At 58.6% G+C, this 17,118-nt stretch overlaps 2 protein-coding genes across 5 annotated transcripts; one reads left to right on the top strand and one right to left on the bottom strand.

Annotated features, from left to right (window-relative positions):
* Window positions 1–1,211: 1,211 nt before the first annotated feature.
* Window positions 1,212–13,039, top strand: LOC308651718 (mesothelin-like protein). Of its 4 annotated transcripts, none has more exons than XM_081299152.1 (17): window positions 1,212–2,093; window positions 2,680–2,826; window positions 3,374–3,564; window positions 4,564–4,684; window positions 5,669–5,789; window positions 8,723–8,808; window positions 8,900–9,026; window positions 9,100–9,290; window positions 9,711–9,801; window positions 9,984–10,125; window positions 10,319–10,518; window positions 10,586–10,741; window positions 10,813–10,940; window positions 11,490–11,620; window positions 11,690–11,784; window positions 11,984–12,242; window positions 12,593–13,039. In XM_081299152.1, the coding sequence occupies exons 2-17, from the start codon at window positions 2,810–2,812 to the stop codon at window positions 12,790–12,792; spliced, it is 2,256 nt and encodes a 751-aa protein (XP_081155278.1). In that variant the 5' UTR covers window positions 1,212–2,093; window positions 2,680–2,809; the 3' UTR covers window positions 12,793–13,039. The 4 variants fall into 4 exon arrangements, with proteins under 4 accessions (XP_081155278.1, XP_081155279.1, XP_081155277.1 ...); XM_081299153.1 differs by having other exon boundaries at window positions 11,490–11,579; window positions 12,593–12,728; XM_081299151.1 differs by having other exon boundaries at window positions 11,490–11,784.
* Window positions 13,040–13,402: 363 nt separating this feature from the next.
* LOC308652309 (mesothelin-like) lies at window positions 13,403–16,609 on the bottom strand (the record flags this gene model as incomplete). The annotated part of the gene is made up of 11 exons (XM_081300056.1): window positions 13,403–13,491; window positions 13,578–13,764; window positions 13,960–14,054; window positions 14,420–14,547; window positions 14,625–14,767; window positions 14,960–15,115; window positions 15,194–15,393; window positions 15,633–15,732; window positions 15,800–15,890; window positions 16,067–16,465; window positions 16,593–16,609. 11 exons carry the CDS (start codon window positions 16,607–16,609, stop codon window positions 13,403–13,405), a joined length of 1,605 nt encoding a protein of 534 aa, XP_081156182.1.
* Between the last annotated feature and the right edge of the window lie 509 nt (window positions 16,610–17,118).

Raw genomic sequence — 17,118 nt, forward strand, 5'->3', positions numbered from 1 at the left:
ATTTATTTTTAAATATTTATCTTTTAGTTTTAGGTGGATCCAATCTTTTTTTTTAATTTTTATATGGTGCTGAGTATTGAACCCAGTGCCTCACATGTGTCAGGCAGGCACTCTGCCACTGAGCCACAACCCCAGCCCCAAGGCTGTACACTTGATGGGAGCAGAAATGGGGTTGTCCAGTCCCTGGAGGACCCCAACCCTCCTGGAGCATAAATCTGGCCTCAGCCAGGGTCTCTGGTGTAGCCTACAGTCTGGGCCCACACACAGGCTTGGCTCCCGGGGTCCAGAGCCCTAAGGCCTTATCCTGTCGCCCCTGGTCCCTCCCCACTGCAGATTGCGTTCTATGCTGGCCCCACATTAACCCTGGGCAGGATTTCAGCAGTGCTGGGAGTAGAGGTAGCTACCCTTGTGCCCTTGGCAGAACCCCCCTGGGGCTCAAGGCCAATTGTTTCTGCTTCCTGCAGGAAAGGGGGAAGTTACCTGGAGTGGGTCAGGGGAAGCCAGGCCCCCAGCTCAGGGCACATCCCCTCAGCCTTCTGTCCTCTGCTGTTCATACCCCTGTGTCTCCTTCTTCCCACCCAAGGAGGTCTGGTTCATTTCCTATTTTCTCGGGGTCTCCTTGAATGGTAGCAGTTTGGGCCCCTCTCCAAGGGATATCCCTATAGTCTCAGGCCAGTCCAACTTTCTTGGCAGCGGCCTGTGGGCTCAGCAGCCGCCATGCCCACTGCTGCCACATGGGGCCGCCCTCGCCTCTGTGCCTGGGACCCTGAGGCCAGGAGCTCAGCTGCTTGTCAAGGCACATGGACTTGAGCCTGAGACCCTTCACACCCTGGTGCCCCAGGAGTCCCTCCCTGAAAGACCTCAGGCAGGGCTATCCCAAAACACCCCAAAGGGTTGATCAGGCTCAGGACTGAACTAGGAGATGGTGTTCAGTCCAGGTCAGCTATGTTCTCCAGCTTGCTTTTGGACAAAGTGCTCAGTGACAGCTGCTGCAGCCTCAGAGAATGGGTTAGGATGTCTTCAGCAGGCAGGCCTCCAAAGGGACCAGGGCAGGAGGCAAGACTGCAAGAGGGACTTCCCAACCCACCTGCTGGATGGTGCCAGCAGAAGGTTTCCTGGCCCTAGGCCACCCACTGGTAGCTTTCACATTTGCAGGCCCAAGGGGGTTTTTGGAGCCCTTGAATAAGGCCAACAGTTTCTTTCAGTTACTAAAGTTAAATACCCCTACTTTTAAAAAGTCTCCCCATTACGGGTAAGGCCACCTTCACAGGCCCCACCAGGGCCCTGCCAGAACAGGGACAGGGCAGTGGCTGGCTCCGAGGCACATCCTCTATATCCTACTACATGACATCCCTCCCACAGACCCCTCAGCGTCCAGAGCTACCCTAAGACCTTGCTAGCCAGAATCTGTTCCTACCAGGTGAGTTCAGGGCTTTGGTGCAATCATAAACAGTCTCGGCTGCTGGGATCAGTGCTGGGTTTCAGGTGGGCCTGCCCAGGACCCTCCCCCAATCCACTCCCCAGGACCTTGGTCCCCTCCAAACTGGGCCATCTGGACCTCACCGCTCTACCCCACCTCTGCCAGATGTAGTTCTCAGAGCCACTGGGCAGCTGTATCAGCCCAGCTGGTGGCCAGAGGCCCATGCCAAGCTGAGCAGGACTCCAGACAACCAGGCAGCCTGAGCTGCACAGAGCCTCAGCTTCTGTGTCCTATTGAGCCCTCAGTGGTGCTCCTGGCTGGGCCTCTCCAGTGCTTGGGGGGCCATTGTCTGCTGTTGCCCCAACTGTGGGCCCTATAAGGCTCAGCCCAGCTGTGGAGCTGGCTCACAGAGTACTCAAAACCTGGAGTGTAGGTGGAAGTTATGTGGCAGCTGGACCAGCCACTGGGGTCCTGAAGCCCCCTTGGGCCTGCAAATGTGAAAGCTGCCAGTGGGTGGCCTAGGGCTAGGAAACCTTCTGCTGGCACCATCCAGCAGGTGGGTTGGGAAGTCCCTCTTGCAGTCTTGCCTCCTGCCCTAGTCCCCTTGGAGGCCTGCCTGCTGAAGACATCCTAACCTGCTCTCTGAGGCCACAGCAGCTGTCACTGAGGACAGGTGAGACCTGAGCAGTGCCATTGACTGGGACAGGGCTGAGCATGGCACAGCTCTCAGGGCATGTGCCCACACACCCTCTCTGTTCCATAAGCTGCAACACATGCGCACACCTGGCAGCTGTATTCTGCCACTGCAGCATGGCCACACCCACTACCGTGTTGATTCACGTGTGCCTAATGTCCCACAGAGACACCTGAGGACATGGATGAGCTCCAGGGTGCAAGAGCACATGGGCTAAGGTGCATGCATACGAGGCTGTGTGCTTACCTGGAGCATCACCCAAGGGGTGCCAATGCCAGGGCTGGGTTCCCATGGGGAGGGGCGTGTGCTGGGTGGCTGCCAAATGTGAGCTCAGCCTCCTGCTCCTCTGGGGCTGAGGAGCAGGTGCCCGCTATGCATGGGGCCCTAGGGCTGATATGGCAGCATCACCTGGCACAGCCCAGATCCCTCCCCTTCAGGCCGGTCCAGCTGCTATCACTGTAGGAGTGGGGTCCACAAGGCAGTTTAGTTGCATGCCACCCACTGAGTCAGGCATGAGGGTGAATGGGGACTGCAGTGACCCTGTCCCAATCCTCCTGCACCCCAGAGCTCAGCTGCACAGACCAAGATGCTTGGCAGGCTGGGATCACTGACGTCTGGAACACCTGCATCTGAAGACCATGTGACGGGGAACAGCCCTGTCTCTGAGGCATAGGCAGCACCTCTGCCAACCACAGATGTGCTTCCTGCTCAGGTGAGGGGCAGGAACAGAAGCAGGAGCCACCAGCTGGACCAAAGGGCTCCAGGCTGCATATCTGGGCCCTGGGCTTCCTTGAGCAGGCAGTTGAATCCCTCTAAACCTCCATTTTAGCCCCAGCAAAAGGTGGTAACTTCCCTGCCTCCCATCCAGGCCGCGTAAGGTCCAGACATCCAAAAGTACTCAGCCATGAGCTACAGGCTGTGTCCGTGAGGCTGTGTGCTGTCTGTGAGAGGTCAGCGCACTTGGCAGCCAGCAGCACTGACCTCCATGCCTGAATCCATGCCCCAGGACTCAGGTCTCAGTGACAGCACTGGTGTCCAAGACCTGGAGAGGGAAAGGGGGCTGCCTGGGCCACCCAGTGCTGGCGTCTCCCCCCCACTGCCTGCGGGACTGCTGTTTGTGAGAGATGTGTTAATTGGAGGCGCTGCAGCCTGTGGTCCCAGGGGCCAACCTGTGATAAGAAAGGCCCGGTCCCTAGCTCCCCTCCCCCGCACTCCCTTTTGTTCTGACGCTTATTTGTGGGATTGTTTTCCTCCCAAAGGCAAGACCAAGGCGGCTGCAGCCCCAGGCACAGCCTAGACATCCCGTGTGACGTGACGCTGGACATGACCCTCTTGGTGCCTGAGGCCCTCCCCTGCCACAGTCTCTTGCTAGTCCAGGACCTGCCCCCTCGGGACACCTCAGCCAGGATGACCAGGGCTCACTGCCGCTCAGCCGTGGGCCCCAGAGTGGGTAAGATGATTTCTCCATAAGAAGGAGGTACCCTGGGCTCCTCTGGAGCACTCTGGGATGACAAACCCCTGTGGCTGGCCCGCCACTTTACTGTGGGACTGTCTGGTGCTCTGGTTGCCCCTCCTCAGGGGCCCAAACTAAGGGACCTGCTGTAAACAAGGGGAGGCCCCCAGGAAGCATGAGGCTAACCGGGTGGTACAAAACTGCATCATGAACATAGCCCCAGGGGTGCAGTCCTCAGGGTCCCAACAGGGACAAGGCAGGTGAGGCCAGGTCTACCAGGGGCCACTGCCAGCCCCAGCACAGGCCAGGCCAGGCCCCAAGGATGGGCAGGGATTGGGGTAGAGACCCAGAGACACACTGCCTTTCTTGGGAGGGCAGACACCCAGCTCCAGCAGCCCAGGAGACCACAGGCAGGGCTACCTGGGCTGTGACCAGGTTCTCCACTAATGACACCCTCCCTGTGCCCTTTCAGTGCTGGAGATTTTTCTAAATGGTCTGTTCAGGGTCAGTGAGAAAATGGGGTGACCTGGACTCAAGCCTCCACTTCCTGGGCTGGGTTTCCAAGGCAAGAATGTGGCTGGGCCCCCCATCCTGCTGGGAAGCCCTGCTGTGCCCCAGTGCAGAGGGTGAGAGGCTCTGGAAGAGTTGGGAGCTAAGCCCCTGCTCCTCCCATTTTGAGCCTCAAAACAGACTGTGAGGACACAGAGCCACTGTGGGAGGAGGTCTGGCTGGAGGTAGGAGGAAGTTGCACACACACACAGGCCAGAGAACACACTGGCTCCGGTGCACTCGCATACCACACCTCACACACTATCCGACCAAGCCACATGTGCACAGGAGCCCATGTACTCCCGGTCTCCTCCAGAGCCTCCCCTCCAGGAGGACAGGGGTTGGGGGTCAGAGGCCCACCCAGGATACAGGGAGCCTTGCGCAGACCCCAAATACCACTGGCCACATTCCTGCTACCGCTGAGCCCTCATGGCTGTTCTGTTCCAGGTACCCTGGCGAGTCTGGGCCTCACCCTCTTCCTGTCCCTTACTGCCAACTGTTCCCGTTATCAGGCCAAGGGCTTCCCCCAGGGAGAGCCGGACATTGCTGGGGCTGACCATTGGGCCAGGTGAGTGCTGGGCCCCTCCTGGAAATTATTTCCTGTGGCTGATTCATGGTAGGGCAGAGTGGGAGGAAGGGAGGAAGAGGGGTCCTGGATGGCTGTGGAGGTCCTAGGGAGGGACCACGCCCAGGGTCTGCACATGAGGTCCAGTCACATAGGTCCACCATACCCCAAACTGTGACCTCGGAACCTGGCCTGCCTTCAAGGTCACTCAGCCACCTGGCCCCAGACAGCCCAGTAGGTCCAGAGTCCAGCTTTGGTTTCCACATTGGTGGGAGTGGGTCCCCCGCGTTCTCAAGGTAGCAGCCAGCTACAGAGGCCTTGACCATCAAAGGCCCATATGCTTGGCCCCCAAGTCTCCCCATGGGGCTCCAGGCCATCAACCCCAACTGCTGGACCAGGCCACATCATCTTGAGTCCTTTCGGCCCCCCTGTCCCAGCCTGGTCATTTCCTCCCATTGTCTAGGGGTCTCACTCCTCAGCTTGGCACACGGATCAATCAGTTAATGAGGCTGGTTGGGTAGGACCAAGGTCCCAAGGGGGACCAGTCAAGCTCAGGCTCATGTGGCCCAAGACCCCTCTCTGTATAGATTTTATTAGTCATGCCCTAAGGAAGGGAGGCTCAGAGAGATGGCCTTGCCTGCAGTCACACCATAAGTGCCTCCACGACCCTCAGACACCAGAAAATTGGTCAGGGCCTGAGCCAGCTGGGCCTGGGCCCTGGGAGCAATTGCAGATCCCACATGTGAGCAGTTGCCACATGTAGGCCCCAAGCAGCTAGAAGTCTGGCCCCGATGGGGTACTCAGGGAGGAAGGAGGAGGAAGAAAGGAGCAGGAATCTGACCTTGACCATGACCGGACACATCTTGCCTCTTACTCCCTTGGTGCTGGGAGGCAGTATGACTCCAATCCCACGCACTGTATCTGCCTCTTATCTGGGCCTGCCCCTCCCAATCCCTGGGCCCCTCACTGTCTTCTCCTCCTGCCCAGGGTCAAAACCTCCCTCTTGCAAGACTTTTGGTGCCAGCCAGCCAGCCAGCTGCCTCAGGAGCATCTCTCGGCTCTGATCAGGTGCTTGGCCACCCAGCGGGTATCACTCAAAGCCTGGCAGGTAAGCCTTCACAGAGGCAGAGCGCATGGGTATGGAGGGGGAGCCAGGCTGCTGGAGGAGGGCCTACAGGTGGGCACAGGTTTGCACCAAGCCAGACCCCAGCAGAGATGGGCAGGAGGGGGCCGGGGACTGGACTGGGGCAGGGGGCTTGGGAGTGCAGGCACCAATCTGCCAGCTTCAAAACCACCAAGAACATGGCTCCTGGGGCCACCATGACAGGATGCCTGGCCCCCTGTGATGGGCTGTCACTCCTCTGGGCTGGCTTTTCAGTTCAGTCCAAGGTGGACCCCTGGTCATGTCAGCCAATCTGCCTGCAGGTGCTTCTGCCTCCCACCCTGGCGGTGATGAGGGCTTGCCACATGGCTGCGTGATCCTCCCTAGCTTCCTCTGGTGTATAGTGCCCCCTGTGGGTCCTCCAGGCCTCCAGGACACACCCAAAAGTGGGTTCTGCAGCCCACTGATCTCTCCCTGGGGCGTGCCTAAGGATCCTGGGCCATGAGACCATGAGGCCATGAGACTCAGGAAGCATGCTAGGTTGAAAGGGCACTGTGTCCCAGTATAAAATTAGTAGCAAACATGCTCAAGAAAAATCAGAAAATGCAGAAAAGTAGAAAGACCCCACTCCTCCAGAGAAATGCCGAGCTCTTGGGGACTCTCCCTCCGGCCTTCTCTAAACAGGATCCGCTTGGCTTCCAAGCCTTGGGTTGTGCCAGCATTGCCTGCCCAAGGCCCCAGCCATTGCCACCGCCATGTGAAGGCTCAAACTGCAGGAGACAGTCTCCAAGCCCTGCTCCTTTCTTGTTGGCCCCTGGCCTGGTTACTGCCCTTCCCCAGAGTGCCTCCAACCATGCAGAATGGGTTCTTGGCTTTGGTTTTGTTTTGGTGGTGCTGGGGATTGATCAGATATGTATGTGGACTGAGTGGTTTCCTCAGTTGGTCCTTAAAAAGGAGCCCTGAGAAGTGTCTCTAAGGTACTCATGGAGTTGGCTGGCTGTGGAATCCATAGGCTCGAGGGGAAGTGAAACCCCTAGTAGCAGGTTGTCCATCCATTCCCGGTGTTCAGGTGGATTCTGCTCTAAACATCACAGGAATGTTTTACAGATAGCTGATGAATTCCTTAGAATGCCTCAAGAGCACTCACAGAACTAGTTTTAAAATATGGTAGATATTAATCTAACGGTATTACTTTGAATAGTCTAAATGCACCAGTTGAAAGATGGTATGCTTGCCTAGCACATGAAAGACCCTGGGTTCAATGCCCAGCAGTGCAAAGAGAGAGAGAGAGAGAGAGAGAGAGAGAGAGAGAGAGAGAGAGAGAGAGAGAGAGAGAGAACAGTATATTAGAGTGGATCAGAAAAGAAGACCTAGCCTGGTGCAGTGGCACACGCCTGTAACCCCAGAGACTTGGGAGGCTGAGGCAGGAGGATCACATGTTTGAGGTCAGCCTCAGCAAATTAATGAGCTTCTGTCTCAAAATGAGAAGGGCTGGGGGTTCTGGGGTTGTGGCTCAGCGGTAGAGCGCTCGCCTTGCGCGTGCAAGGCCCTGGGCTCGATCCTCAGCACCACATAAAAATAAATAAATAAATAAAGTTATTTTTTAAAAAAAATGAAAAGGGCTGGGGATGTGACTCAGTGATAAAGCAACCCGGGTTCAATTTCCCTGTACCAAAAACAAAACAAAACATACAAAGAAAAAAAAACCTGTGTTGTCTACAAAAGACTACTTTATTTCTATTTATCATTTTGTGTGTGGATGCTTGAGATACTGGGGATGGAACCCAGGGCTTCAGCTATGCTGGGCAAGTACCTACCACTGAGCTGCACCCCAGCCCTTTTTTTTTTTATTTTTAGTTATATATGGACATAATATCTTTGTTTTGTTTATTTATTTTGATGTGGTGCTGAGAATAGGACCCAGTGCCTCACTTGTGTGAGGCAAGTGCTTTGCCACTGAACCACATCCCCAGCCCACTCTGGCCCTTTTTATTTTTCATTTTGAGACAGAGTCATTTTGAGACATTTTGAGAGAGAGATAGACACCCAGGCTGGCCTCCAATTTGTGATCCTCCGGCCTTAGCTTCCCAGGTAGCTGGGATAACAGGCAGGCATCATTGTACCCCGCTAAAACCCCACTTTAAATGTAAACATGTATAGATTAAAAGTAAATGTGTGGGGGCTGCACAGCCTAGCATGAGAGGGGCCCTGGGTTCAATCCCCAGTGCTGAAGAACAAAAGTAAATGGATGGAGAAGCCACACTCCAACACTGGTCAACAAGAAGCAGGAAGCAGCTGCTCATCCAGGCAGAGCTGACTCCCAAGCAAGGACCAAGTGTGCAATTCTGCAAGAAGAGGTGGTAGTCCTGAGAAAGCCTGCACCCGGCCACAGAGCACCAGGGCACTGGGGCAGGAATCTCAGCACCACAGGGGAGGCAGGCCAGTCCACCGAGGTCACTGGGACTTCCACGCACTTCCATGGACACAGCTGGTGACATCTGTGGTGACCTGGTCCCACAATCGCAGAGCACACGTTCTTTTTCTTTTTTCTTTTTTTAAATTTGTGTGTGTGTGTGTGTGTGTGTGTGTGTGCAGCATGTCATCTTTATTTATCATTTTCCTCCTTTTTTTTTTTTGTACTAAGAATTGAACACTCGACCACTGAGCCACATCCCCACCCCTATTTTGTATTTTATTTAAAGACAGGGTCTCACTGAGTTGCTTAGCACCTCACTTTTGCTGAGGCTAGCTTTGAACTCCTGATCCTCCTGTCTCAGCCTCCTAACTGGGGCACTACAGTTGCACCGGAAGGTGGATTTATTATGTATTCATAAGTGCACACAATGTAGCAATCTTGATTGGTGGGGGGGTGCTGGAGCTGTGCCCCACCAGGGCAAGTCCAGACTGGACAGGGAGTGACCTGCTGCCATCCTGCCCAGCTCAGCTGCTTGGCCAACCTTGCCACGTGGCGCGGCCTTCAGGGTGACTTCAGGCTCCACCCGCCTGACCTCCTGCTGTTTTACAAGTGAGTGCTCTACCTCATGGCTCCTGGGGGCCCTGCTAGGCAGGCGGGAGGCCCGGCCCTGCCTCCCTGATGTCCTCCCACCTGCCGGCAGCCTGAGCCAGGTAAGGGAAGCTGACTGCCGGGCCTTCACCCACCGTGCTGCCCAGGGGAACACAGAGCTGCTGGCCAACCTGCCTGACCAGAGGGTGACCCTGAGACACACAGCCCTGGCCTGTCTGGTAGGTGCCCCCAATGCAGACGGAAGGACAGTGAGGCTGGCCTCTGCTTGGTGCTGACCTGCTTTCCCTGCAGGGGGCGCCTCACCTGCAGCTCAGTGCCTCAGACCTGGAGCTCCTCGGGGTCCTGGTGTGTGACATGCAGGCATCCAGCATCGTGACCTCAGATCCTCATGTGCTGCAGAACCTGCTGCGCTGTCCCCGGCTGACTGCTGCCCAGAGTGTTGCCCTCAACAGCCTGCTGGCCAGTGGGAGGACCCAGCTTGGGTGGGTAGGGGTCACAGGGTCTAGGGTGAGGAGGGGTTGGTGGGGTTGGGGGCTCCCCTACTTGAGACAAGATAAGAAGCAACTGGATCTTGGGCTCCGGGGGTCACTGATGGCCACATCCCTACTGACCTCTGACTTCTGCCTCACCTCCTCAGCCCTCAGCCTTGCTCCTTCTGCCTCCAGCCCTCAGCCTTGCTCTGGCCCCACAAGCCATGGGGTGCAGGGTGGGGAATGCTGACTGTCTGGCTGGGTGCCCACAGCAGGGCAGGCTCCACCAGCTGTGAATGGGCACCTGCCTGTACTCTGGGTACACCTGAGAACCTCCTGGAAGCTTCTTCCGCCCTGCTCAGGGAAGGGCAGCAGGTTGGGGGTTGGGATGTTGCCCTTGGCCCCAACACAGTGCCCCTTCCCATGCACTAGGCCTCCCAGCTCCTGGAACCTGAAGGGGCTACAGGCCCTGGGATCCCTGACCACCTACATCAGCCCCCATGTGTGGGCACAGGTACCAGAGGTAGGTGGTGCCAGCAGAGTGGCCATGGGCACAGGGTAAGGTGCTGCCAGATGTCTCCTCCACCAGCCCATGCCTCCCAGCCACTCTGGGGACCTAGTGGGGCCCCAAGACCATCGGAGTCTCTGGGGTGGGAGGAGGGGCCAGGCACCCGTATGATGTGTGGATATCATGCCTACTGCCAGGCTGTGGGCCTGGACTTCTTCCACAGAGTGGTGGCTGCCTGCCGGGCAGGACAGCTCAGCCAGCATGATGCCAGGCACTTCGTGACCAACTTCCTGGAATCCAAGGCTAAATTGGCATCCTGGAGGCCCAAGCGGGGTGCAGGTTGGTGTGACCACCATGGGCATCCCCCAGTCTAGGCTCCCCTCTGGTCTGGTGTGGGCCAAGTTGTTGGTTAGAGGTGAACCTGGGATGTGGTCAACGTCTAATGAGGTCAAAAGTGGAGGTCAGAGTGGAGATGGGCTGGAGCCAGCAGAGGTGGTCAGCTCTGGCCTTGGCTAATGGATCTGGTTATTAGCCCACCCTGCCGGGAGGCCCTGTACCCATGGTAACATCACAGCGGCCACACTGCATGACAACCTGTTCCTGGTGCACTATGACTGCGCCCAGCTCCAGTCGTGCCTGGGAGGCCCCGTGCTCAGGGCCAACCTGGACCCCCTGCTGCAGCACCCCCTGCCTGCTGAGTGCCAGCGCGTCATCAAGGCCAAGCTGGCCCAGGTACAGAGACAGACCCCCGAGGGGCAGGCAGCGGGGCCTGGGCCACTGAGCTCACCGCCTGCCTCAGGTCTACCCACAGGGCATCCCTGAGGACCAGCTGCGGCTCATCACCTCGCTGGTCTACCTCTTCTCACGCACTGAGATAGGCCAGTGGAACATCACATCCATGGACACGGTTGTGGCCCTACTGGCCTCAGATGTGGCTCTGGAGAACCAGACAGAGGTGAAGGTATTGGGGGTGGCTGGGGAGCCGTCTGGTCCACCCAGCCCCACTGACCCTGTCCCTGTTCCCAGGCAGTCCTGCAGAAGTTCCTGGACCAGAATGGTACAGTCACCAGTGCCCTTCTGGTGGCCATTGGGGGCTCCCGCCTCTGCTGGATGAGCCCCCAGCAGATCCAGACCATCCAGCCCTCAGAATTCCGGTGAGCCTCCCATACAGCCACACAGCTGGCCACCCACCTGGCAAGGGTCACCAGGGGAAACCAAGGCTCAGGAGGGAGACCCATCCAGTCTGGGCTGGACTACTGGAGATACATTCATGTCCTAGGGCCACGGTAACAAAGTACCACAAACTAGGTGACTTGAAATAAGTAACGTGTTCTCCAGAACCTCTGGAGGCCAGAGGTCCCAAGTCAGGGTATCAGCAGGACTCTCCCATGGGTGCTTCCAGTCCCCAGCATGGCTGAAGCTTTGGTGCTCCTGCGGTTGAACCCTTCCTCTCCTTCACATGGCCTTCTCCCTGTGTCTGTGTCCATATTCCTCTGTTCCCATAGGGACCCCAGATGCTGGATTTAGGGATGACCTAATCCAGTCTGACTTCCTCTTTTAATCTGATTTCTTCTGCAAACACCCTACTTGCAAATAAGGTCACATTCTGAGGTTCTGGGTAGATGCAAGTTTGGGGGAACCTGCTCAACCCAGCACAGAGGGCAGAAGGTCTCTCAGGGGGCTCACAGCCTCACACTCTGCAGGCTGGCTGGGGTCCTGGACATCTCCTCCTGCCCTCAGAGCCAGAAGGACGTGCTCTTTGCCAAGGCTCGCGAGGCCTTCCACAACACCAGGTCCACGGCTGACTACTACCGCTTCATGCGCCCCTACCTGGGTGAGCCCCGCCTGTGGGTGGTGCCCTCCCAGAAGCGCCCCCTGCCCCTTCTCATCACTGCCCCCCCAGGTGGTGCCCCGGTGGAGGAGCTGCAGCACCTGGCCCAGGCCAATGTCTCCATGGACATCGACACTTTCACCAACCTCAACCCACAAGTGCTCCAGGTGGGGGGCTGCCCTGGCGGAGGGGAGACAGGGCAGGGCTGGCTGGCCCAGGTGCCCCAGATCCCAGGTCCACACAGTCCTGAGTGAGAGGACCAGAGGTGTTCTGTGCCCCTCCTCGTGTTGTCCCGGGAAGCACTGCCCCTGTGGGGTCCTCCTCAGCCACAGAGGCAGCCTTGAGACCCTCCTGCCTCCCTCCCAGAGCCTGAGTGTCAGCAACGTGACCACCCTGCTGGGGCAGAATGTGGGGGACCTGCAGAAGGCCCGCAGCCACCCCACGGTCAGCTCCTGGCTGCGGAGCCTCAGCAGCTTGGCCCGGGATCAGCTGGGCCTGGACGCTTCCCACCCTGGGCCCAGCCCTTCCTATGCAGCCAGCAGGCCCCCCAGCATCACCCACCCCACACTCCACTTGGCCTCCACCTCAGGCCTGCCTGAGAACTACACCTTGGCCCCCATTGCAGGTACAGTGTACACCTTTACTCCCCTCTGGGCCCAGGGCCCTCTGTAGACCCTAGGCTGTCCCTGTGTCCACCTTGCTTCCCCTCACATCAGCCTCTAAGTGCCTTTGGCTTGCACAGTGTCACCTTCCATTGCCTGCTGACCCATTTGAGGACACAGTGCCTCCTCCTAAACCCACAGATCTGCAGAATGGGTGAGGGGAAGCTCTGGGGTCCCTGAGGAGCTAAGAAGAACAGTTGCAGAGGGTCCTCACTGGCCTTCCCACACTTAGCAGCCCAAAGCAGGGGTTCCCAGGGGGGCTGCAGGTGGCTTCTGGTTGGAACTAATAGGTCCCCTCCCTATCTGCCCACAGGAAGCCCCCCAGTCCACCTGGGTTTTTTGCCGCTCTCTGTGGCCCTGCCTTCTGGCCTTCTGTGGCTGCTGCTGCGTCGCACATCTCTGAACCCAGTGGGGACTGCTCATGGAGCACCAGGACCCTGGCCAGTGCAGACAGTGCTGCCCCAGGGTGACCAGGCCCACAGGCACCACATGCAGGAAACAGGGGGCTGCTAGGTGGAGCTGGCCACCTGCCCAGGTTGTGGCTCATACCCTAAGCCCCAGGGGGACAGCTGTGTCCCACCTCTCAGGAGGCCTGCAGGGCCAGCCCCTCATGCCTTGGCTCCCAGGAGCAGAGACCTGACCAGTTACAAGCCCAGGTGGGAAGGAAGATGAGGCCCAAGTCTCCTGCCTCCTCCAGGACACCTGGGCTGGGCAGGACTTCAAGGTCATTGTCCTCCCTGGTGGATCAGAATAAAATGTAAGGCTATCCTGCCACCTGTGTATTTGCTCAGGTCCCAGAGGGGACACAGGGACCCTATTAGCAGGGCCCACCATGTGTCCACCACCTTGGCAACACCATCAATCACAACAGGAAGGCCTCTCAAACAGCCCCCCCAGCCTAGAGGCCCACCCTGGACTCTTCTTTCGTGAGAGTGAGAGAGCTGACCACATGGACCCCAGATTATAGGGTCACAGGAAGCCCACAAGCCACAACCTCCTACCTGGCCCAGTGACATCACAGGACATGCCTGCAGGGCAGGTGCTACTGTTTATTGAGCTCAAACACCCTCAGGGTTTGACAGCAACCACCTGACTGCCACCTGCTGCAGATGAAGAGGTGGCCTCAGCTCAGAGTCAAAGCCAGGAGCACAGCTGGAATGGATGCGAGCAAGAGTCCAGGTCCACGGAGGGGGCATGCCCCAGAGAAGGCCTCTGCACAGAGAGGGGTGACTCAGACCCCCTCTGCCCTCTGCCTTCCCCCCACCCTCCCTGGACTCTGCCCAGGCCCCCTGGCCCACCTCGGGAGCGGAGGTCCAGGACAAGGTAGCCATTGGGGATGCCACCCTGGAGCCCCAGCTCTAGCCTGTCCAGGTCCTCCTGCCGCTGCTGTGAGATCCAGTCCTGCACTGGGCTGTCCTCTTCCTCAGCCTTCAAGTCCCTGACGTGTGGCCCCAGAAGTTTCTGTACTTCAGACACGGTCAGACCCTACCAGACCATCAGGCATTCATCAGGGTCTTCAGGCCCCAGAAAATGGGGTGCCACTGTACCTATACCACCCACGTCTCCACCCATAGCTGGCTGCTGACCTCAGCCTGTACACACTTGGCTCTCAGACAGGCTGGCCCTGGCATGTTGATTGCCCAGCCAGAGGTTGCACCCCACTGTCCTGTCCCGACCTACCACCACAGCCTCAACCGGTAGCTTCTTGAATGTGGCCATGTCTATGGTCATATTCTGCAGGATGAGTGTCCTCAGGTCCTCCATGGGAGCCCCACCTGTGCAGGAAGGACCCCCAACTTGAGGCCATATGACATACCCCAGCCCCATCCTCTGCTACAGGCTACAGAAAGTCCACCTTCTTACAAAGACTCCTTCTTCCCGAGGAGTCCTGGTCTCGGCTTTGCCTGGTAGCCACCTAATCCTCTAACCAAAAAGGGCCAGAGCTATCACCAGAGTCAGAGCTCACCGTCTTAAGTACACATACTTGGAGGAGTGGGGGACAGGATATGGGGGACTGCCCACTCACGCCTACAGAGGGCATTCAGGGAGGCCCTTGACTGGCCACTGCAAATAGGGGTCTTGCCTGCCCCTTGCTCTGCCCACCTGCTTACCCTGCCCTTGCTCTGCCCACCTAGCTTACCCAGGAAAGCCCGGATCCTTCCAAGGTACTCAGGCTGGCTTATATTCCTGAAGGTCACGCAGGCCTTGGAGTAGAGGACATGTAGCTGCCTAGGGCCACATGAGTCCAGGTCCTGGGGTCTGATGGCCCTGGGGACAGTGTGGGGCCAAGCAGTGAGTGGGGACCACAGCATGCTCACCCTGCCCTGCAGAGGACTGTGACTCACCACATGACCCTGGAGGGCACAGAGTGCAGCTGCTCAGCACTGAGGAAGCACAGGTAGGAAGGATGGAAGCCAGCCAGGCTACCCATGGTGTCCTGGTCCAACTGGCCACCTCCCAGCACATAGCGGGCAATCAGGGCAGTCACCTGTGGGAGGAGGTTGTTGAGGTGCCTTGGAGCAGGGAGAGATGGACCCCTACCAGCCAGCAAACTTTAAGCTGTCCTTCCAGGCTGAACAGTACTGTGCTGTGTTCCCCCAGGTCAGAGTCCAGAGTCCCCTGATGCCCCCGTCATCAGGCCACATAGTCCCGTGCCAATGCCCCTCAGGCAGGTGCTCACCTGCTTGTCCATTTTTTGCCCTTTGCTGACATTGAGTAGGGCTTTCACAGTCTCCAGGGAGGTCAGGTTCCACTTGTGGATGTCCTCGGGGCTGACAAAGCGGAAGAAGTAGCCCAGGCGCTGGACCAGGGACTCAGGGTAGCCTTGTGGGTAGGTCTGTGGAGAAGGTGACCATGAAGGCCAGGGCCACTCCCTGGGTGAGGCCAGCAGGCAGTAGCATGTGGCATCAACTACCTGGTCTAGCCTGCACTTGAGGGTGTGGATCTGCTGGTAGGTGAAGGGGATCGCATTCACAAGGTCCATGTGGGTAGACAGCAGGGCACCGTCCACACAGGCCTCCAGTTCCCACTCTTCATAGAAGATGAGGTTTTCATCCACCACCTGGGGCTTCCGGCCAGGGGGGCAGGGCTCCTGCTTCTGGGGGCAGGCCCTCTCTGCAGGGGAAGGCTAGTCAGGGGCCATCGGCAACCCCTCCTTCCTCCCGTGTTGTCTGGGAGACTTGGGGGCTCGGTTTACCCACAGGAGAAATGGGGCGGCTCCATCCCCTCTGAGTTTATGAGTGAACCAGCTGAAGAGCCAGGAAGGGTCGTGGGCCGGGGGAGGGGGACCACTGAGACCCCAACACTGGGATTCTGCCTCAGCCTGATGCCCAACGGGCAGGGCAGGGGCTCACCCTGTGTGTCCCGCCGGAGCCTCATGAGGGTGGCAGGAAGCTCTGGCCTCCGCCAGGATGGGCCCCTGGAGTGGCGCAGCAGCCAAGCAGCCAGGACATCCTGAGGACAGAGTGGGTGGCTGAGCCTCATAGCCCAGAGGCTTTGCAGCAGGGGGCTGGGGTCTCACCTTGGGGATGTCCTGGATGATGGGCTGGTCCAACACAGCTAGCAGGCCCTGCAGAGCGTCCAGCGTTGAGACTGACCACCTCGACGGGGGCCTGTCCAGATACAGGGGGCAGTCCAGAATTAATAGGGGACAGAAGCAATCCCAGCACTGCCCTGGACAGATATTGTGATGGGGACCCCGCGGGGACGCTGACAGGGTATGATGGACGGCTGGCCCTGGCACCCAGCACAGCTGTGGCTACCCATTGTGCACTCACCAGCCACTTACCCATAGGGGGGTCCTCCGCCTTGCAGAACCACTCTGGCTGCCTCCTGCTGGCCCTGGTCCAGGGGCCCTGGGCAGCCTGCCAGCCAGGGGAGGAGGACTGGAGCTGAGTGCACCACGAAGTGCCCAGGCAGGTCACAGGCCAGGGCTCCCAGAGCCCTCACGTCCGCCTTGAGCACCCGGGAGCCGCGCACGCCCTGCATATATGCAGGGGCCTCAGTGCCTTGGGGAATGGCCAAGCCCCCCTCACTGCCTGCAGCCCCTACCCTGTCCCAAACCTGGCAGGCTAGGGCTGCAAGCAGCAGCCGCTGCCGCTCCGAAGCTCTCAGTGGGAACACGTTGGCCTTGGTGATGTGGGAGAAGAGGCGTGCACAGGCCTGGGACCCCGGGGTTGGCGCTGGACTGCGCAGAGGGTCTGGGTCAGGCACCCTGAGCACTAGGCCTCCTGCGGGCCCCCTGGTGAGCCAAGTCCTTGCACTTTGAGGTCCCCGGGCACAGAGGTGCGGCCAAGCCCAGGAACAGGCCCTACTTGAGGAAGGGCGCCATGTCCAGTGAGGAAAGCATCCAGGTCCTTGGGGATGAGGTGCTGGGAAAGGCGACCTGCCAGGCAGCTCAGCCACCAGAGACAGGGACATCTGGCTCAGAAGGCTCTGGCAGCAGCATCCCAATAGGCCCAGGGGAACATGTGGGGACTGACCTGACCATCTTGAGTGCCACATTCTTCTGCTCCGTGGCCAGGGCCCCTCCTGGGCATGTTCCACACTCAGGCCAGGAAGCCAGGGAGGAGGCCTGGGGTGAGGCTGGCTGGGCCAGCAGTGTGCACCCCCTCCCACAGTAACCCTCCTCCTGCAGCGTCCCCCTGGGCTCCTCACCCAGGTGACACACAGAAGGGCAAGGAGTCATTCCTCTGGGAGTCAATGCCCCTCTACCCCTGAGCCTCCAGGCAGAGAAGGGCACAGAGAGATTCAGGCTCTCCCCAGGGGACATGGGGGTGGAACAGGGAGTAGACAGAGAGGATGTGGGGATGAAGGCTGAGGACAAACTGTGGCTGGCAC

This window comes from Spermophilus citellus (genome assembly GCF_964194105.1).
Source record: "Spermophilus citellus genome assembly, chromosome: 6".
NCBI classification, from domain to species: domain Eukaryota; kingdom Metazoa; phylum Chordata; class Mammalia; order Rodentia; family Sciuridae; genus Spermophilus; species Spermophilus citellus.